Genomic DNA, 22,637 nt, shown 5'->3' with positions numbered 1-22,637 from the left:
TGTCCATGGGAGATTTATCAAATTTTCCTAAGCATTCGTTTAATGGGAAGTCAATCTTTTTGTGATTGTTTTCTTTTGTGTGGAAAAATTGAAAAAAATCACGTAAATTGTACAGAAAAGAAAAGAAAATCCTCGTTAATGTGGCCCCCGGTGTCCGGTGTGTGGATTTGCATGAGCACTTTGGACAAAATTGCGGGTTGAAAGTGTGAAAAGTGTGTGTTTTGGTGTTGCCGAGAAAATATGGCAACAAAACAAACCCTAGCGTGAAAATTCTCCCTTTCTGCGTTCTTTTCACACGGAAATTCCACGAAAATATAATTAATCTCCACTAATTAGTAATATAAGGTAAGTATTGCTTGCAATTGAGATTGAATTTTGGGAATTCAATGGGTGTTTTGTTTTGGGGATGAATGCGGGGATCTAACCAAAGATTTTCGCAGGAAGATTTGGGTGCGCTGAAAAAAGGAATGAATTCCCTAAGTTCTGGGTTACATTCTTCCTTCCAGGGACTCACTAAGATGACGTCGACATCGGGAAAGCGAAAAGAAATCTACAAATATGTCGCCCCATGGCCTCTCTACTCCATGAATTGGAGCGTACGGCCGGATAAGCGTTTTCGACTGGCTCTGGGGAGTTTTGTTGAAGAATACAACAACAAAGTGCAAATAATAAGTCTTGACGAGGAGACGAGTGAATTTACGGCCAAGAGTATCTTCGATCATCCCTATCCCACAACAAAAATCATGTGGATACCCGACTCAAAGGGTATCTATCCGGATTTGTTGGCAACAAGTGGGGACTATTTGCGCGTCTGGCGTGCCGGAGAACCCGATTCGAGGCTCGAGTGTGTTCTAAATAATAACAAAAATAGCGATTTTTGTGCACCACTTACGTCTTTTGACTGGAACGAAGTGGATCCCAATCTCGTTGGTACATCATCCATTGACACAACCTGCACAATTTGGGGCCTCGAAACGGGGCAACCAATTGGACGCGTTAACATGGTCACGGGGCATGTGAAGACACAACTTATTGCCCACGACAAGGAGGTCTATGACATTGCATTCTCCCGAGCAGGAGGTGGCAGGGATATGTTTGCATCCGTTGGAGCTGATGGATCAGTGAGGATGTTCGATCTGAGGCATCTGGAGCACTCTACAATCATCTACGAGGTGAGTTAGATGTGGTGGAGGGATATTTTTTTTTGCCAAGTAATCAATTAATATTGATTGCACGAATTATCTTGAGAATTTTTACCTACAGTACCTGTTCGCAATTTTACACGCAAGCTATACTTTATTTACCTTTTCTTTGGATCTTTTGCAGGATCCAGCACATACACCTCTTCTGAGACTGGCCTGGAATAAACAGGACCCTAACTACTTGGCCACCGTTGCCATGGACTCATGCGAAGTGATAATCCTGGACGTACGTGTACCCTGCACCCCTGTCGCACGGCTAAGTAACCATCGAGCGTGTGTCAATGGAATTGCATGGGCGCCCCACAGGTGGGTAATTCTTTTTTTTTGTTTCTTTGTCTTCTACGCTTTTTTGGGACGTCGCAGTTTCTTGAGAAATCGCAGTGAAGACACCACAAAATGGGGTCAACAATAAAATGTTGCTGCGGGAAAAAAAAGAAATTCATCATTTTAGCTCTATAAATAGCACGCAAATACTTTGAGGGCCACAGAGATGTGTTATGAAGAAGAATTGTCACTACTAGATAACAACTTTATTCTATTACGCATTGAAAGCATTTATATGAAATGAGACAAACGAAAAGATCAAAAAAAATTGAGGGAGGTTCCATTAATTTGAAGTGATTTCTTCTCGTCCGAGTGTGGGTGTTTATTATGGGACAAAATTGGAAATTAATTTTGCGTCATTGCAATGCTTGTGGGTGGTGATTTTTTTTGGTGCGAAGCCGGGAAGCATCAAATGGTTCACAAAAGCATTTGATTAGAAATTAGCACCTAATTAACAAAATCGAAACGTACGAGGCAGATGACGCATGAAATAGACGTGCCCAAATTTTATGAAATTAAATTTTCATTTTTTTTTTTTACAGCTCCTGCCACATTTGTACTGCTGGTGATGACCATCAAGCACTAATCTGGGACATCCAGCAGATGCCACGTGCAATTGAGGACCCCATTCTCGCGTATACAGCTGCCGAGGGGGAGGTAAATCAAATTCAGTGGGGCGCAACGCAACCAGACTGGATTGCAATTTGCTACAATAAAGCCTGCGAAATTCTTCGGGTCTAAAATTCAACATCAATCTCCAATGATTTTTTTGGGGATCATTCTTTATTATTTTAATCGTATAAATCGTTTTCTTTTACTGTAGCGCTAAACAAACAAAAAAAATGAATCCTTAAGAGTGAGAAATGAAAGGTGCATAATGGATCAGCCCAAGTGAAGTATACATAATATAATTATAAATAATTATGTGAACATTTTCTCGTGGATTTCTCACTCTTTCCCCGCTGTTTGTTTTTTTTTCTTTAATACACAAACAAGGGATTTGGAATGGAGTGAAAAAAATGTGTTCGTCTTACTTTCTTTGAAAATAATTGATGAAAGGGAAATTGTATTTAAGAAAATGCCCCATTTAATGGAACATTAATACGAATTCCGAGTAATTTTTATCTTGCTGACTTTCTCAATTTTTTTTAAAATAATCCACGAATTTATCCAATAGTTTTTGAGATACAATCTTAATTTTTTTTTCGAAACATTTTCTGTTTCCTTTTTGGAGGCTATTCTTTTGAGAATTTAGAGCCTTTCAGTGAAGCAGGAAAATTTTCGAGAATACTCTCAATCCCTTAAAATCCATAATAAGAGCTGCTGCTGTTTTTTTGGGCAAAAAAACAAGATGGGAATGGACTTGAAAATGCAGTTTTTTACGAATAAAATTTCGAAATACATTTAAAAGGAAGTATGTAGAAGAAACAATAATTTATTCATAAAAATAGTAAATATTAAGTTAGAGAATTTTTCTTATAGGCTTCTATCCTCCACTATAATAGACATGAACATTGCGTATATAGACAGGCGATATATCTTTTGAAAAAAAAGAAAAGAAAATAAATTGAAGAAAACTCATCAATAGAAGACGTAAAAATATTACATTTATAGGTGAATCATTTATTTAATGATGGCTAAAACCAGTGAAAAAAATGTATTCATATTCTAGGTATTCCTCATTAGAATTATATTATAATTTTTGTATTTTTCATCCAAACAAAAAATAAATTATATTTGTCACGAGAAATCCAAAAAAAAAATCACATTCGATAAACCAAAACTTTTTTTTTAATATTTCATTTGTATTCTTTTTGTTTCCTCATAAAATTACGATATTCTTGTCACGCAGAAAACATTAGAATATTATTATAGAAAAAGAAAATCTGGAAAATAAAGTCAAAGTAGAATTTTTAAGTGATGGTGTGTATCCTTTTTCTTTTCCACTCTTTTCCTTTGTGGAGGACACTTTGAGAAATTGAAAACTCTCTATAGTGACACAGCGTGGAGTGAAATGATATGCACAAAAGGAAACCCCAGGACATAGGGAGCGAGGAGGAAGTCAAACGAGGGAGACATGAGAACAGTACTCCTTTGAAATTCAATCCTTCTTTGGAAATAATTTTCAACGAATGAAGCTGTGAAGGTACGATGAAGTGAGAGGGTGGCATTGCCATCGAGCGCACAATTGCAATTGAAAAACTTTCCCTTCAAGTTGAGGCGCTATAAATTGAAAGAATCTTCTTCTTAACAAAAAAAAACGTTACCTATTATCTTTCTATTTAAATGGTATGAATAGCGCATAAAAGTTTTAGCAGCTTTAATTGGAGTATTCTCATTTTTTTAACTTCCACTTGAAGAGATTTGCAAAAGAAAATTAGTTGAACTCATGAAAGTTTTTTTTTTCAACTACCCTTGCTTCAACTATCCCTGCCAAATCCTAGAATTTTTGACTAATAAAATGAAACTTTAGGAGTTTGGATAATCCTTGACCATTAAAATTGTATGTAGTGTTAATCAAGAATTTCTAAGTTGAAGCATCAGCCAATAGTGACATCATTATGTGCATTTATTTTAGTAAATCTTTGCTAGCTTTTCTCAGCTGAATCTAGTCGAAAGTGATAAGATCAGTTTCTATAGAGCAGAACCCTGCAGGCTGGGAGAGCCGCTAAAATATTAAGCTGCTTGAGCCAGCCGCAGAGCTAATTTTCCTAGTCGCCGCTGTCAAAACTTGAAAATTATTATTTTTTTAAGCCACCGCCGCTGCCTCCTTGAGCTGAAATACATTTTTGAGCAAAAAATCTTAACTGGGAAATTTTTCGTCTTTCCTGATTCTGTGAGTCCCAGAGCCCCCAGCCGCCAAATTTTTAAGCGGCTTGAGTCAGCCGCCGCTTATTATTTTTTTAAGCTGCAGCAGCCGATACTTTGTGCGGCTTGGGTCTCTCCTTTATAGAGTTTTTATTGTTTTTATTTATTCTTTACAAGATACGCATTATCCAGATTGTTTCCTCGAAAAAGGTCAAGACCGATGTATTTATTGATGAAAAAAATTCTTCGCAAAGTGGATTCACCACGAACATCCTGAGGAATTATTTCCAAACATTCTGAATAGATCTTTTCATCAATGATTTATTGAAATGTTAATTTACACTTAGTTAATGATTTTTTTTTGTGAAAATTGTTTAAAATTGGGGTTGTGTTTTCATTTTCTTTTTCTTTCTTTTTAATATTATAATCATAAATCTTATCCACTCCCTTTCGGTGTATTTCAATGAAATTTTCTTTCAATAAATATCCTATAATGTATATTGTATATTCTTTATAATGATTTCATCTTTATACAAAAAAGGAGATTTTTTTTGTGTGGAAAATAACATTTAGTTTTGGGAAAAATATTTACAAGAGAATATTCATGAGATGATTCATAAAATGACTTTAATTTCTAAGTTTATTCCTTTTATATTTTTTTTTGTTTAATAAATCCATTTAGTTAGTCGTGTACTCTGTTTGGGATGGAAAAAATTAATGATTTACTAAGACTTCAATTTGCTTAACTTGTACATTTATTTTCATGAATTTTTTTCTTGGTTTCTTTTACATTTTTTTTCACATTTTGTGTGTTGGCAGAAATTGGGAGAATTTTTTGGGCGCAATGATTTACGATTTTGTCTGACTCTACTCTTTGCCTTTTCCTCACGTGATTACATTTTCATCTCCATTACACATTCTTGTTCTTCTTCTTCTTCCAAACACACAAAGTGGCAGTGAATATTCTCGCATTTCTTATTTTTCTTTTTCTTGCGAAATCTTCTCTTTAACAATATTTCCCTTTTTCTCATTTTGAAGCACAACAAACAACAAAAATTCACGAGAAAAATTTTCAACTATTCTCTATAATTTTTTTTTAATGTTATTTCCACTTAAAGTCACTTTTAATTTTATATAAATCCTAATATACTTTTTTATTAGTGCTCGTGTGATTTTTTTTTATTTACACAAAAGAAAATAAATCTTTGTAACAACAAAAGAATAAAAAATGAAAAATATCAATTATGTGAATGCCTATATAGATTTTCTAACTTTGGAGGGCGGATAAGGAATATATTTTTAATGAGGTCTGTATCTGTTTTACCTTTTGTTTCTTTATTTTTCAACAAAATCATAAGATATAATATTACAAACAAATTAATTTTTTTAGTGACATAAAATAACCACATTCATCATCCACTTTAACATCATCTCAAAGAATAAGACTAGAAAAATTTTAACTAAAAAGCATTCAAAGATTCAAGCTTTGTATGCTTTTTAGTTCTTTTTGTTTTAGTTAGAGAATATTTTTAATTTGAAAAAAAAAAACAATGAGAAATATTTTAGAATTAGAATTTTTCCAATATTTTAATTGATTTCATTAAGAACGAATTCAATAAAGAAATTAAGGATGGAATTAATTAATTTTTCTTTAATATATGTATATTTACAAAAACGAATATTTTATCAAAGAAAAAAATTCTGTTATTTTTTACGATTTTATTTCATCTATTTTGCATTCCCTTTTAGACTTGAAAGTTAAGTCCTTTGCGAGAGAAGCTTTTGTCAAAAAATGACTAAAAAAGCTTATCTAAAATCATGTTAAATTTACTTTGTTTTTATCAATATTAATTCGTTCAATTCATTACAGTTTTAGTTGTGTTTATGTTGCTGCCGTATTTTTTTTAATTTCAGAGTTGTAATTTGCATTTTATTAACGGAATGATGAAAATATAAATTCTATTATATTCTATATGAGCGTCTAAAAAATATTTTTATGTTGTAAAATAAAAATATTGTTCAAATAAAGAAAATTAAAAAAAAAAGAACAATCTGAACCGTGTTCTATGAAGAATGATTTTATTTTTTCTCTATTAGTATGAGAGAAAAATGTGATTTTTCGGTATTATGTATTGGATTCTAAGAAATTCGCATTTTCCTCAATTTCCTTTTTAACCCATATTCTTACTTCTTCATTCCCTATTTATCAGAGAAAAAAAATCCCTCACACTCGTCACATAAATTGTGATGTCAGTCATTTGATTATACTAATATATTATTTTAAAAAAAAAGATATTATTAATAGGTTTATTAAAAATTTTCCTTCTTTCCCCTATGCACCCTAAAAAAATAAAATCACTAAAAACCTTCTTCACTTTTTAACGCTCTTTTGCTTACATTTTTCGTTCTCTCCTCTTTCACATGTAGTGTGTTAATTAAGTAGTCACGAATCCATATAAAACAATCAGTGTTAACAAACACGAAAATGCTATACGTTTAATTTTTACCCCCTTTTGTTTTCTTCACTTTTCTTTACCTTCTCATCAGCAAATTAATTTTCCTACAAATTGTTCTTCACTGTGATTTTCTACCTACTTTTTCTTCTTCTTCATATAAAGTATTCTTCAAAAAAAAATCCACAAAGTGGGTATACAATAAATTTCTATCGAAGTTCTCATTCCCCTTTTTTATGAGAAAATTTCCCACCTTAAATACATCTTTTTATAATAATTATTTTCTCCCTTTTTTCACATTTAAATGCAGAATTATTTCTTTTTTTTAAACTATTCAATTAATCTACAATTTCTTCTTCATCTTCTGCCTATATAGCATTTTTCGCGATTTACCCACATATTCTCCCGATTTTATAAAAATTATATAATTAATTACATATACAATTTTGCCATCATTTACATTTATCTTTTTTTTTGTTTATCTAAATTGTATAAATTATTATTTAAAAAAAATTAAACACTGTATATTGCCTAAAGGTTCTATCTAAAAGAAAAAGAAAAAAAAAACTTCTTGCTATATTTTCTTTTCATTTCTAAAATGTTTTTAACTTCATTTCTTTTCAATCAATTAAAAAATATATATGTATATTATTAAACCTAAGTAGCTACAAAAAATTTCTTCTTTTCAACAGGAGCAACCTTTTCACTTTTTCATTTTTTTCCTAGCATTTTATCTTTCCTTTTCTCTGATGTACCATTTTTTTTCTTAACAGGATGAGTCTTTGATTTGATATTACCTAATATTCATTAAAATTTCCCCCCATCGTTTATCAAAGTAAAGCAAGAAAAATGAGAATATTAAAAATACTAAAAATGCAGCATCTAATTTCTAACGATTTTAATGTAGAATAATAATAAAAAGAAGTTAACCCGAGTTTGTATGAATCAATTGAGACGTGTAGAGAATAAAAAATAAATAAATTACCAAGGTGACTATTCACTGAGACTGGATGAGAAAAATTGGCAAACATTTGCTTAAAAATTCAAACAATGACGTAACCACTTTAATTTTAATCTCTTTCAATTCCTGAAGCATTCGTACTACTGCTTCGTCTAAGATTCTTGACAAATTATTTTTATGTTTTATGCATTAAAAGATACAAAAATTGCAATTGTGACGTCTTTATTCGTATTTTTGGGCAAAACTTTCCCTGCTTTCCTCAGCTTGTCTCATTAGCAAATAGGAGGACTCTTTGGGAATTTCTTATTATCTTTTTTTCCTCTACAAAATTACGTCCCGATTGTTTAAACAAATGAATTATTTTCCCATACAAAATAGGGTAAATTCCTTTGTACTCCCTTTCATGGCTTTCTTTATTAAAATGCATTGATTGTCGTGAATGTTGAGTGTTTCCGTATGAAATGCTACACTTTAATTCATCATTGTTGAGCACAGGAGATTGTCAACTGGTTAGCATTTTTTTATAGAGCAAATTTTCTATTTTTATGGTTGTTGCTGTTACTTTTAGGATTCAACTATTAAAAGTAGATGTTTCATTGCACATTTTGCATTCAAAATCAAATGGAGAATCAAAACACTTTTATTTCTCTGAGTACTCAACTGAAAAACTTCATTTTGTTCCTTAAATAAATTTTTAAGGAGCTTTCTTTACTCCAAATCTCACATTTTGTTGTGTTGAAAATAAAATATTAGAGAAATCAAAGACTCACCTAGGAGGTCAACAACAGGTGCACATTGTTTTCACACATAAATGGTTGATGCGAGAAGGGAAAGGGACGAGGATGTTTAGTACTTCTTCTTAGTGTAGCCAAATGTCGTGAATTCACATGCTGGCATTTGGCTGCCACTGGGAACGCTGGTGGTTGTGCCGTGATAAGATCGCCCCGGTACGTTGTGTTATACAGAGATCTCATAATTCATATCGTAGACACTTGCGCGATCGGGTGTGGGTGTTGTTGAGCGCTGCTGATTGCCCGTATGGGGGATGGGTCCATTGTTTCTACTTGCATTTTGATTTGGTTGCTGCTGCTGAATATCACTCGTATTCTGGGCCATCTCCATGGCGTCCGTCATCTCGAGGGCACGCACAAAGGACATTGGGCGCGTTGGGGTGGCTTTTCGCTTCACCTGCGGCGATGGCTGTGGCGGGAAAACAGGAACACCACCCCGTAGTGCTGGATGGTAGCCACCGGAAGTGGGTTGAATGTTATTTGGCATTGTCTGTGGATACCTCTGCCCAGATGCATACTGCATCTGTTGCTGCTGCGTCGGGCTTGTTGGATTCGATCGATGATGCTCCATTTGCATCATTTGCTGGTTACTCTGTTGCTGCCTCAGCATATTCATCTGTGTCGCCTGAACACCTGGGAATCCAGGTGGATTCGATGAGTTGCCATACCCTGGACTTGTATCCTTCCACATGTAGACTCCTGCAGAATTAATAATTAAAAAAATAAAAATTTTTATGAATAACTTGTTGCTTTATTTTGCTGGATATTTTGGAGGAATAAAAAAAAACTCACCCCTTTGTGGACTTCCCGCCAACTCGCGAATATTATCCACAGTATTATTTGTGCGAGCATATGAGAGCTCAGCCCCCTGTCGCACAAGCTCACCCTCAGAGAGGAATCTCCTCTGTGGACTCCCATATACTGGCTGTGCACGTATTTGGCCATTATTGTGGTGCTGCTGGACCATCTGATAGGACTGCTGCTGCGTCACGGGCGGCGGCGGAAGACTCTGATGGTGTGGCGGCTGCTGTTGCATCGGGAAGTCATAGTATGTGGCGCCCACTTGATTGGACATTGAGGAATTCACACTGATAAAATCAGGACGACGGGGCTGGGTTGGTGTACCCGGATTTGATCTAAATTGTAATCACAAATAAAGTTTCCTTATTAAAAATCTTTGGATAATGCAAAAGAACAATTTATTAGTTTCTAATAATATTTAGCATCATATAAAAAGCAGATTTACTTTGTTGTAGCATATGACCCTTCAATTCAAGCTTAATTTACCACCTTATTTAGATACTTTAAAGTAACCCTTGATAGGCTACTCAAAACTACTTAAAATGCACAAATTCTCTGGGCTCCAACCGTAATTTAATTTCATTTAGCATCAATTATTCCCTATTTCACATATAAATTTTTTATGAAGAACATTTTCAAATGTAATTTAATTTAAGTACTCCACAATTTATTTTTTAATAAAATATTACTTTCTAACATTGTCTGAACCTGCTTCTCATGTTTACAAAAACATACGCAATACGTAGCGACATTAGAGGAAAAACTAGTCAACGAATCTCTTTGGTAACCTCCTGGGAATTATACCAATCTCTTATCCTACAGGGAATAATATAAACTATGTATGTATATCTACTGCTGACTTACAAAGAGGCTACCTATATAGCAAAAGTTCTTCCACCTACAATTAGCATATTATTTGAAAGACTTTGGAAAGGAGATTTTGTGTGGGTGTGCATAGGAGAGGCTTAGTTAAATATTTAGTTTACCCAAGGAGAAAGAAATCAATAGTGTGGTCCATTTTGAACATTTCAGTTGAGATATTTTGAGGTATTTCCCCGCACCTCATTCTCCACATTGTCATCAAATTTACAATATGTCCACCTTGGGATATTCGAGGAGATATATTTGGAGATAGAAAGTGAGACATACACACACCACAGGTTCTTTGGGGTGGTTATTTTCACCCTGGGAGCGTAAAGAATTGTCCACTCACCTCCTCACTGGACTAGACATAGCTAAAGGGGTTGCAACCCCCAATGCCTTTATTCGTTGTTGCATCGTTGGTGTGGCAGACGTCCCTCGTGGCCCCATTTGTTGCTGCTGCTGCTGCTGTTGCTGACTCACCGGTTGCATTTGCATCCCCGCCATCATCTGTCCCGGTTGTTGTTCCGGCGACAAGCTATCCGGTGTATAGCCTCGTGATGGATCAAGCCCCCTGGGGGTAGAAAGTGAATCCCAAAAAGAATAATAAATAAATTCAACGGAAAAGCTTTTTTCTCATCTTTCCATTTTTCATGAGAGAAAATAAATTAAGTTTTATGTATCAAAATATTCTGCGTGTCTAGAGAGAGAACTTATGCATAATTCATTGTCTCTTCTCTCTTTCTATAAAACTCCCAATCCCTTTCACTTTCATCTCATCATCGCACCTACCCAACTTAGTTCCTCTGTGCGAAAGGCACCCACAAACATTACGGCAAAATGATCATTTTACTTGGGAATATGTAGCATTTTGTGTGCTTCACTTTTACGATTATCTCTTCCAAGTATAATATTATATATTACTATGTAAATCAACGTTGGTTCCGGAGATATTGAAAAAGTTGATGTATATCATGTAATGTTGTTGTGCTGATGCAAATCCTAGCATCTTTCCAATATCTATTATATATAAAACTTTTGCACGACTTTTATGGTAAAGTTTAAATGAAGATTTACGACGCGACCCTTTTGGGACTTTGGCTGCACCAAAACATCTTCCCCGTATATGTTGTTTGATTATTTTTCTTCCCGTTTTTCTTTTCAACATAACTTTTAGACAAGAACATAATATTTTTAGCAATTTTGTTGCAATTTAAAGAAAAATATCGCAATTACTTATTTTAAACCAGTATTTAACTCCATGATTTGAAACCAAAATCTTATGCTGAGACAGTTGAATCTTCGGCGGAACCAATAGACATCGATACTGAAAATCATGCAAAGGACATTGATGGACGTATGTTCGTTACAAACAACCGAGAGAGAAAATCACGAGAAGGACAAAAACCCAAAGTGACGAAGAAAGAGTTTAAACGAAACATTCACACCGCTACAGTCAACAACCTGAAAAAGGTATTCTCAACAAACCCCAATTATACGCTCAGAAACAGCTCATCCATTCAACACAAGGAAAACTCCACTAACCAGTTAGCCACATCAGAACAGTCGAAAATTCAGCCGGTTAAATCCGATCATCATGTTGCAGACCCATTCATGGGCTTTTCTTCTTCATCAAAGTCATCCCCTTCATGCTCCTTTATCCCATCTCCCATCTCCATTACCCCTCCACCGCCCGAAGAAGATGCAGAGCCGCCAGATATTGATATATCTGACGCCTCCTCAGATTCAGAAACCACAGGTTATATGTAAAATCATAATCTCTCATGTCTTAATTTTTAAGACATTTTGAGTTAAAATTAAAAAAAAATTGTTAATTAATCTCTTTTGTATGAAAGAGATCTGTGAAATTACAATATATTGTAAAATTCATTGTCAAATTATACGGCGCGATATGCAAAAAAGTGCCTAATTATCTATGGAATAAATAATAATAACTCCATGATTGTTTACAACTTGTTTGCATGAAAAGTTATTGAGATAAAGTTAATAAAGTTCGAAACACTTGAAGAGTATTTAAAAGTAAATATTGTTGATAAGAAGATTGATTGCATATTCAGGTGAAGTTTTCCTCAATTTTTTATGCATGGATTATCAAAAGTAATACCAAATTTAATTGGAATAGGTGTAAACAAATCCCTTCCTCTGATCAATCACAAATGATTCCCATATTAGCCTTATTTCAAAGCTAAATTATCTCACTTCATTGTAGACCAAGATTAAATTGACATCTGCCACTGTATTTGAAATTTGATTAGCACCCCGCAATAATTAATTTTGTACACGTAACTCAATCAATCCATGCGGAGTGGGTAAATGAATACTTTAACATAAGATCCCTGTGAGTTCCTTACTTGGGCTATAGTAGAATCTATTGGTCAATAAAGTATTCAGTTCAGAAAACAGAATTCCGGTAAATAGTTTGAAAATTTATTTACCATTCCCGGCACAAGGCAAAAGGGATTATTTACATTGTACAAATACCCACCAGATATACTTTATCATAGACCCCCAGACTGATGATTTTCTCTGGGAAAATTTTATTAATTTAGGAAGAAACTTTTTGTGTGTGTTTGTATGTAGAAAACTTTCTCGTGTGACTTTCAATTCCACTCCTTACAATTCTCATCTCTATTTTAACACAAAATTTCTCTCTGATTGAATTGATATGGTGGTGGAAGAGCGTAACAAAGTTTCGATTGTATTGCGAAAGAGGCGTGAAGAGATCAAATTACGCTCGTTTCCTCTTCATTTGACATTGCCCCATGAACTCTATATTTTCCTTCTATAGTTTTCATGGACTCAGGCATTAAATACGCCCACACTTTGAAATTGATTGATTTTCCACTGATTGGAAAATTCATTTACAAAAAAAAATATGGCATTTTTATCCATTTTTTTGTGAATTATTTAGTATCATGCGCCAACGTGGTATTGAAGAAATATTTTTCTACAAGAATAAATTCTGTTTTGGTATATTGTGTAAGGACCTCAAAGAAATTATTTATGTGAAGACATCATAACCTTTTTCTCATCGCCCTGAGCTTACAAGAATTTAGAATAAAGGAAGGAAGGAAGCAGAATATTAGTATATAAATTCTTTGTCAATAAAACCTCTATAAAATATTTAAAAAATCCTTTTCTTGTTTGAGTAAGGGAAATTATAATTCTTCGATTTTTCATTTAATTTATTTTGAATTTAAATTCAGATACTAATTAATTTTGTTATTATCATCCTATTTTGACTGTTTTATTTTTCGGAGAATCTTCTCACAAAAAAACTCTTACTGGAGAAAAATTCAAAAGTCCCAAAAAAAGCCGAAAATGTTGGAACTTTTCTAATGTTAATGAATTTGCATACCGAGAGTTTTAACGCAAAAAAGCACTAAAACTTTATGCAAAAAAACCCGTCTCTAAAAATAGAAGACCCATCATTGCTTTCCACAGGAGGAAACCCCATGGGAAACCACGACAAAAAGTCCACCGAGAAATCACTGCGCCAGTTCAAACAACCACAAGCTGTGTGGGGGGTAGGTATGTATGTATGTAAAAAAGGGGGAGGCATGTGAGTAAAAAAAAAGTACTCACCTCTGTCTGGGATGGGGACTATGCCGTGGATGATACATCCTAATGTGTCGAGGGGATTCCCCACCATCAATGGGCGGAAGGAAGAAATTGCTTTTGGATCCGTGTCTCTGTAGCGGTGGTGTCGGTTCGCAATCTTGACTTTGTGACGCCTGCGGCTCCATATCCGTGTCTGAGCACTCCCTTCCGGGTGACAACTGTAGATTTTTCGAAGAACACGGAGATAATCCATTAGAAGGATGATTCTTCATGCACACCTTTTATTATAAATCACAAAGTGCAACATAAAATGACAAACTTTTTTTTATATACATTATAGAAAAACAAAACAAACAAAATACAAAAAGTAAAAAAAAAATACAAAATGAATAAAAACACAAAAAAGAACCTTCTCCACAGAGACAAATTGAAATAAGAAGAAAAATAGATTCAAAAATAGTAAAAATAATAAAATTTTGTGATTTTTTTTTCAGTTCTGTACAAAAGAGATTATTTCTTTTTATCTCTAATTTCATATTGAGAAAAAATTTATATCTTATACTTATATACCAAGAGTAATAAAAATAGTAAAGCTTATAATAAATTATAAAAATTTCGTGAAATTTTTTACCTTACGCTTGGTGAGATTTTTTGTGTGTGTAAAAAATATTTTCAATTTATTATATAGCTCTGTACGCTTTTTTTTTCTCGATAGTGTGAACTAATTTATGGCACTAGAAAATGAAAAGGTGTCAGAGACAAGCGGCTGAAGCAGAATCGAAAAAAATATATAATATACAGCAGTTCCCTATGAGTAGTTTTTTCTCACCCACACTTTCATCCAATTAAAAATAGTGTCAAGAAGTCTGTGGGTAAAATCGCAGAGAAAAAAACTCTCAATGGAAAGCTCTGTGGCAGCAAAAGAATATAATGCGAAAGAAGCAACAAATCTACTTTTGTAGCTCGCGTCTTCAAATACATTATTATGAAATCTAAATCCCTTGTCTGCGCTAACAGATTTTTTTTCAGTGAACTTTCAAAAAAAAAAACTTTTGCAAGAAACTTCAACTATCTATATAAGCCCTTGTAAGCTCTTCGGCAGCAGCATTTCTAACCAGCAGCATAAATGAGTTTTGTGAATAAAGAAAAATAAAATCCCTACAGTTTAAGTACAGAAAAGCCCTACATGACAATAATTTGAGTAAATTGCCAGTGAATGTGATTCTAGTCAGTATTGTGGAGTTAATTTGCATTGGGGTAAAACCAATGGGGGTGATGGCAAGAAAGTAGTAATCAAAGCCCAAAGCCATATTAAATATTAACCTGGCGCATTAGTTACAAATGGAAAGGAACACGCAACATGTACAGAGGGATATCACAGAGTCATAAAGAGAAGAAAAAAAGCTGGAAAAAGTAAGTAACAAAAAAAAAACAGGAGCGAGCATTGCAAAGTCCGAACGATTCGAAAAATGCAGTGAAATAGAAAGAAAAATGAAAGCCACATTACACAGAAAAGGGAGGAAAAATGTTCGCGCAAAAGCGAGAAAACTCTAGCTAATTACGCACCTTGCTGTACTGTGTAGTTCCACCAGAACGCATCCCATGCCCATTTCCATGGTCCGTATAGGTTTTTACCTGTGTATGTCGATTATCCCTCTCATAGAGGTGCTGCTGTTGCTGTTGCAGCGATCCTGCGCCGCTAGCACCCTGGCCACCACCACCGCCTCTTGCCTGACCATCGCTCGTTATTGTACTGATCATCTGATTCTCCTTATTCGATCGCCTCGCTGCATATTTGTGCGGCTTCATCAAGCTTCACGAAAAGAATTATTCATGAAAAAAGAAACACAAAGAGCAAAAAACACGTGAGTTTTTCCATTATCTAGATAATTTTTTTTTTCTCGGAAAAGTGTCCGTGTTAATTGAATTACTATTATGTGGAATACGAGAAGAGTGACAAAACACCGAAATTTCATTGAAATTTCATTTTTTTTTTGCTCCCATTAGAGCACTTTATTTTCTCGTCTTCCATCATAAAATCCACAAAATGCGATATTAATCAACTTATGATAATTTTTTTTTCGTATGACAAGAGTGGCATATCGTGGTTTTTTGAACTACGATACTTTTATCTATTGATTTTATCTTTGGGCACAATTTTGAGAAAGAAAGATTTTCTTGGTACAAAATTTTACAGCAAATAATCGGTCGCAATTTATTTTAAAGTTTGGAAGCTTCTCAGTCTTTGTTTGTATGCTTTAATCAATCGATAATATAAAGTGTGAACTTTAATTAATCTTTGGAAAGAGAGGGAACTCTTTATTTGAAGAAATAATCAGGATACTATAAAATAATTTTCTAAAGGATGAAGAACAATAAAATAAACGTCCCAATTACTTCTTCTAGTATCAGCTCGGAAAAACTGCAAAATTTATCGAAAAATACAAACAATGACGTCACCATTGTGTTTTATATCTCGTGAAAAAAAAACGTCGACATTACATATTTTTGCATCCTTTACAGAATGAGAGATTTTCCTTTGGAAAGTGACGAAAGCGACGAAGCTCCTTAAAATGTTTATTAATTTGTTTAATTTCGATAAATGCAAAACGAAATATTATCATGAGAAAAAAAATACTTTATAAGAGACAAATACCTAATGTAATAGATAGCATACAAAATACGATTATACATATCAACAAATTCATTAAAATGATTTCTCCCCCACACACTGTACGTACGGAGCAATCTCGCGAATGCCCATCGACCCAAAAACATAGTAAATGAGGAAAAACCACAAATCAATTTTCATATTTGCTTTAAATTTTCACAGTTCACAACACAAAGTCAGGGGAGGTATCGCAACAACACTGACAAGTACTGCAAAAAAAGCTACAGACTGTCGTATACAATTTCTCCCCCATCCACCTATTTACCATCATCCACTCTTTGTAAAGTTCTTGGAAAGCACGATGATTTCGTCGGAATTTCATACAATAGAGCACAATACGTACATTTTCTCTCGCGCAGGAAATTTTATCCTTTCTCTACAATTTGCTTTTCTATTGCTCAAAATGCAACTTCACTTTATTTTTGCTTGTATTGCTTCTCTATGAGATGTAAAAATCATAGTGTAAAATGTGAAAAATACAGTAAAGTGAGTGCATGAGATTCGTATTGCCCATAACAAATTTTTCTATTATGTCGAATTAAAAAGTGGAAACAAACAATTCATGTTCGTTTTAGCAGAAAATATGTATGTTATATAGCAAAAATGAATTCTTCTGGGCAAATGCAATCAGTTTATGTGACACATGGGAGAGAGTTTTCCTGTAATAATTTATACAAAGAGATAATTAGAGAGTCACCTGGGATATTGAGGTCCGCAGAGAGTATAGCAGCAATTGTGCCAGCATCCTTGGGAGAAAGGATTGTAGCCACCTTTAAATTTCCCCGTCACTTGTTCATTAGTTGTCCGTCCCCGTGATACGAGCACCATGTGAAATCCCGTGAGACCAAACACAGGAATTGCCAGCACAATGATTATGGCAATAAGCACGAGGGCAACAATCACATCCACCTGTGCCAGTCTCTCCTTATTGTGCAGTACAAAAATGAGACACAGTGTAAAGATGCTCAACATATGGATGGATAGTGATATTAGGAAGAAGAAGAAAAACCGGTAATTCCTGCGACCTAATATTTTGAGATAGCACAAATAAAAAAAAAGAAAAACATTCAATTTGGTAAATATTGGTTGCAAAGGGCGGGCACAAATATTTATAGCCGCCGCATCCATTTCTTTACAAGAGGGGGCTCCTTATCAATTCATCTCTCGGTGTATTGTGATAACCTCCACTTTCATCGATACCCCAATACAACCTTGACTCCCAATCGAATCATCTCTCGAATTGACCGAAACCCCCTCCAATATAATTTTATTGATTTCTTTCTTACCTATGCACGAATTGACCCATGGACAGTGATGATCCATTTTCTGAAAAGCAATTTTAACATTTTCAGTGAGATGGTTACATGTAATCCTGTTAAGCCAATTTCAAAATTCTCACGAAATATTTTCTCTCTCTCTCGCTAAATTAATCATAATAACATTGAAGCCCCAAATAAATTCAAAAATTTAATTTGAAATTTAATATAATTCATCCTTTTGAAATCAATTTTTATAGGTAGATACCTTTTGGGAAAAAAATATAGGTTAAAGCACGTAGTGGATAATAACATTTTATGTGCGTGCAAAATGTAAATTAAATATACCTACATGATGACGATTAATGAGAATTTAAAACGCTTCAAATTCCTACATAAAACAGCATAAAATAAATAAAGTAAACAACGAAGGTTTTATCTGAATTTTTAGCTTGCAAATTTCTTATCGGACGCATAATCCTAAACAAGGTTACAGACTATCACTCACCCCATAAATAAGGCCAATCTTGTCTTTGTGCTTTTACACATTAATATTAATAAATTGCTTTTAAATCGACGTCTAAAAATTCTATTCTATTTTGAATACAATGAGTTCAAGAAAGAAAAATATTGTCCACAGACATTTTTTAATCACTTTCACTTGTAGCTTTGAGTTAGATTACTCTCTATTTTATGTCTATTAATTTATATTAACAAATCTTTCAGGGGAAATCAATATTACGCCGACAATGAGACAACAAATCAAATTTCGAAACAATCTCAATTGACCCTTTCCCAACACCCTCCAATATGGTCAATTGAAGTAAACATCCAATTGATTGCCGAGATATTTATTGGATATTTCGATAATAGCATTAGACCATGTCGACTAACGAATTTTATAGGCTATTAAATTGTCATGTCTATATGATGACATGAATTGGGTGTTGCCATAAATATGTCTGGAAGTGTGCTTCTCATATGAGCGACTGTACTAAACACAAAATGTTTAATAGATTAATTTTGATGGTGTGAATGAATCACCTGACAAAATTTATGTATTATTAATAGAAAATTATATAGGTACACGACCCTGCAGAGGAGCAGATTGTAAAGCCGAAAATTTCACTCACCTCTATACATTGATTGCACACAGAACAATGAGAGCATCTGGGTGGTCGGTAGAATTTACAGGTGACACACCACTTCATCCGGACGGTGATTCCATTAATATCGGCATTCTTGTAGAGTGGCGCACGAAATTCATCCTCTCTGTCTTCGTCGGGAAGAGCTGGAAAAAGGGAAATGTACAGACACTGTATAGACAGAAGAAATTCTCGGATCATTTCCAAGGGGAAAATGCGTTGCTATATAAAATTAGATTGAAGGGGAAAGACACACAGGTCCCAATAAAATCCCATCTTAATGAACTGACTTACTTGTGTTATGTTTTGATGATCTTGGTGCAATATTTACATATTATAAATATAATTCAATTTTTTTTGTATTTCCCTAAAGAGGTCACTCACCTTTTGGTATCACTCCCGGATCCATGAATGATGCCAGCGTAAAGTTGGCGATCACGAAGAATGTGATGACTCCCTGATAAGCTGGCACCCACGGAAATCGAGACACATAGTACTGGCAACTTAATTGATCATTTTCAACGATTCAGGTTGCGCGCACGTTGTTGAAAGACAACCAAAAATAGAAACAACAAAATATTAATACACCACGCCATACAATCTGTTTTGAAGAAGAAAAAAAATCTCACTGTGCTGGCGCTTTTGATATTGTTGAGAAAGTGATGGGGAAATTCTGAGATTATACTTTAAAAAGTCAAGAAGTGAATCATTTATGAGATGTAATTTTAAGATTATTCCTCTCGATATATTTAATTAATCATAATTTCTGTTCAACCCAAAATTTCATGTCTAATTTCTGACTGTGAAAAATATTTCTTACAGAACTTTCATTTTCAGTAGAGCATTCATCATTCTATGCTGAAGGAAAAGAAACATTGAAACTGTGTTCTTTAACCGAAATTAAAAGTACCTACTTCTGCGATACGAATTTAATCCAATAATTTTATTGAATTGAATTGAATTCAAATTGTTGTAAAGTTGGAATTAGGAAAATAATATTATCAATTAAAAAAAATTATAATTTTTAGGAAGGGTCAAGAACGACTTATGAATTGAGGTTTTATGGGAATTGATGTTACTAAAACATAATTAAAAATTTCAAAAGTTTTTTTTTAACTACATAATGACTGATAATACTTTTCAATCGTTTGCCGTTCGTTTTTCCTAACTTTGATGTTTCTTTGCTTTTTTATATAACTTCCAAAAAATTAAATAAAATTCATCAATAAAGAAAATATGCTTTAGAGGATAATTTCACCAAAAGAATTCATAAAATTATTATTTTCTCCCAACGACAATGGAGATGAAGTTGCGAAAAAGAATGCGCCTAAAGTTAATTTAGCTCCCACCGATGCAAATTCTCTCACATGCAATTATGCGAACATTAGGAATGCTCTCTTATGTCCAACAAATTCCTTTCAATCCTAACATTTGATATGGAGTTATGATTTTCTCTTTGTAGTGTGTTTACTTTTCGCTCCGCAGTTGTGAGATGTACCTACTTAAAAAAAAAACTCTTTCACAATACACCTGTGACGAGAAAAACAATGGAAACACTAACATATAGCGAAAGTGTTGAAGAGGAATTTTCAGGAATTATTACAAAATGCTATTCATGCTGCTTTAGTGCTCAAATTACGTATGATTTCTCAATATAACTCAAATTGTCTATTTTAGTGAACTTTTTCAGTGTCAGTGAGCATGAGAAAGTATTATTTGGAACATGTTTTGAACTGAGCTTCCTGGGTGTAGTGATTAAGGGTTCTAGAAGCGGAAAATTGTTGAATAAACTATTTTGTATAGCCGCGTGTAGATTTTGCAAAATCATTTTTGATTGCACGATTTCAGGGTTAAAGTTTAGTGCTCCCAAATGTTTGGTTGTTTTGATACTGACATAAAATCCCTGGATGATGCATTTAGGTACTACATAATGTCCTCTACGCATTGCATCTATTTTAAGGTTTCTTTAAAGGGTTTAAGGATTCAATTGGTAGATTTTATTTTTTTATCACAAAATAATATTAATTTAATAAATTTTATACATTTTGATTGAATTTAATGCATGTATCAAAGGAATTCTATGTTATACATTTCTTATCAACACGGTGAGTCACTATAGGCGAGATTATAGGAATGCAAAAGTGACCAATAGCCACGAGAACTTTTAGGACAACTCATGAAAGAATAAATAAATGAATATAAAATTGCAGGACGTGAATTTTAATTTTAATTTTAATTCCTTAATTCCTTTTAATTTCTTCTAAGGGGATTTATGCAAAAAAAGAATATTTTTGGAGAAATTGAGCTCTTCAAAAGCTAGCAAACAGTACTACATCACTTCAGGATCAACAGAGTCTTGAAGTGATTTCTCAATGAAATCATAAATTGATAGAGATGTTGTAATAAATGGGTAATAAGACGAGAAGCCCCCCATGGAAGTGGAGGTGGCTCCTTTAATCTGGCCAATTGAATTTTATTTTAATTGGATTTTGTAGGGAAAATTGTCAGACAGCCGCAACCAATGGCATTTATCTCTCTTTTCGTGGGAAACTCATGAAAATTATCATGGTGTGGGAATTTTTATGGCTATCGATTACTCGTTGCGTGCGTGTTATTCATCATCCGGATGCCAAGATGCTGGTGATTTGAGGACACGAAAGGGTTCTCTCGTCGCTCCATGTCAAACTCTCCGGAGAGTCACAAGGTCACCGCCATCCGTCAATTTGAACCCCCGGAGTCGAGGGCTTAAGACATTTCTCCACCAATTCTTTAGCATTTCCGTGAAAAATCTCTACGCCATGTGGCTCCACGGGTACTGCCGGACGCTTTTCTTCAGGGGAATTTTCCCCTTTTTGCTGCATGATGGGCAGAAAAGTGTGTGCTTCAAACGATGAGATTGCACCCGATTGAGGTGGTGCACACACGGAGAGAATCAATGGTTACGGTTTATGCGCCCAGTGAGTAGATAATCGCGAAGATTGTGAATGAAATTATTGAAATGAAGGGAAATTGGCTGGCAGCAGGGAAACTTACGGATAGTAGAAAAACACGAAAGTTGTGCTCAATAAAACCGCCCAAGCCAACACGGCCGGGATGTATTTTGTTTTGAGATCGCATTTCGGCATTGTGCTAATGAGTCCTTTCTTGCACCACAGTCACCAGGAAAGCCACAATCACCAAATAGACTTAAAAAACTCCACAAATAGTTTGAAAAATTAGTGATTTTTCACAACATTCGCGTCGACTTCATTAGCAATTCGTGGAAACTAGTCACCCAGTGACGCATGACTTTCACTGTGGAGAAATTTCCGCGGAACTCTCATGGACTGCTCTGTCCGGCTCAGTCAGCGTGGTGAATCGGTCTACAAAATAAAGTTTTCAAACTATTCACTTGAAAATTGAAAATAATCTTCCAATTTCTTGGATAAAATTACAAAGAATATTCTTTACAATTTTTTCTACATTTTCATCACAAATCATGGAACTCAATGAGGAATATTGAATATTGTCCGTGGAATTCTTCTGGATTTCCTTCTTGCAGTCTATCGATGGGTCCTAGCGCAACTACACAACTACAATGTAGTGCACTCCAAGAGTGGGATGGTATCATTTGGACACTTCGATAGTTACGAGATGGCATGAGAAAAATACTTTCCTCTCACTCTGGCATTTTTGTGTAGGTGAGTTTTTTTTGAGTGTGTGCGTGACGTTTGTTTGTAGTTGTGCGGAAAAATTTTAAAAAATTAAATTTCCATGGAAAAACTCATTTTTGGGGCGCCAAA

At 34.2% G+C, this 22,637-nt stretch overlaps 2 protein-coding genes across 5 annotated transcripts; one reads left to right on the top strand and one right to left on the bottom strand.

Annotated features, from left to right (window-relative positions):
• The first annotated feature begins 19 nt into the window (after window positions 1–19).
• Window positions 20–3,443, top strand: LOC129790019 (DDB1- and CUL4-associated factor 7). 2 transcript variants are annotated; one of them, XM_055827173.1, is made up of 4 exons: window positions 20–345; window positions 507–1,172; window positions 1,327–1,508; window positions 2,069–3,443. In XM_055827173.1, the coding sequence occupies exons 2-4, from the start codon at window positions 519–521 to the stop codon at window positions 2,265–2,267; spliced, it is 1,035 nt and encodes a 344-aa protein (XP_055683148.1). In that variant the 5' UTR covers window positions 20–345; window positions 507–518; the 3' UTR covers window positions 2,268–3,443. The 2 variants fall into 2 exon arrangements, with proteins under 2 accessions (XP_055683148.1, XP_055683149.1); XM_055827174.1 differs by having other exon boundaries at window positions 441–1,172.
• Window positions 3,444–4,635: 1,192 nt separating this feature from the next.
• LOC129790018 (palmitoyltransferase ZDHHC8) lies at window positions 4,636–22,135 on the bottom strand. Of its 3 annotated transcripts, XR_008750523.1 has the most exons (11): window positions 21,889–22,135; window positions 19,240–19,358; window positions 18,844–19,001; window positions 17,741–17,780; window positions 17,152–17,479; window positions 15,350–15,596; window positions 13,808–14,001; window positions 10,554–10,775; window positions 9,332–9,675; window positions 8,519–9,238; window positions 4,636–7,331 (listed from the first exon to the last, which is right to left on the bottom strand). XR_008750523.1 is itself a non-coding variant. In XM_055827171.1 (10 exons), exons 1-10 carry the CDS (start codon window positions 21,978–21,980, stop codon window positions 8,706–8,708), a joined length of 2,277 nt encoding a protein of 758 aa, XP_055683146.1. In that variant the 5' UTR covers window positions 21,981–22,135; the 3' UTR covers window positions 8,373–8,705. The 3 variants fall into 3 exon arrangements, 2 of the variants coding, with proteins under 2 accessions (XP_055683146.1, XP_055683147.1); XM_055827171.1 differs by lacking the exon at window positions 4,636–7,331 and having other exon boundaries at window positions 8,373–9,238; XM_055827172.1 differs by lacking the exon at window positions 4,636–7,331 and having other exon boundaries at window positions 8,373–9,238; window positions 15,419–15,596.
• Between the last annotated feature and the right edge of the window lie 502 nt (window positions 22,136–22,637).

The sequence above is a fragment of the Lutzomyia longipalpis genome, chromosome 2 (genome assembly GCF_024334085.1).
Source record: "Lutzomyia longipalpis isolate SR_M1_2022 chromosome 2, ASM2433408v1".
Lineage (NCBI taxonomy): Eukaryota > Metazoa > Arthropoda > Insecta > Diptera > Psychodidae > Lutzomyia > Lutzomyia longipalpis.
The sequence above is the reverse complement of the archived record's forward strand: the minus strand, read 5'-3'. Positions and strand labels throughout refer to the sequence as shown.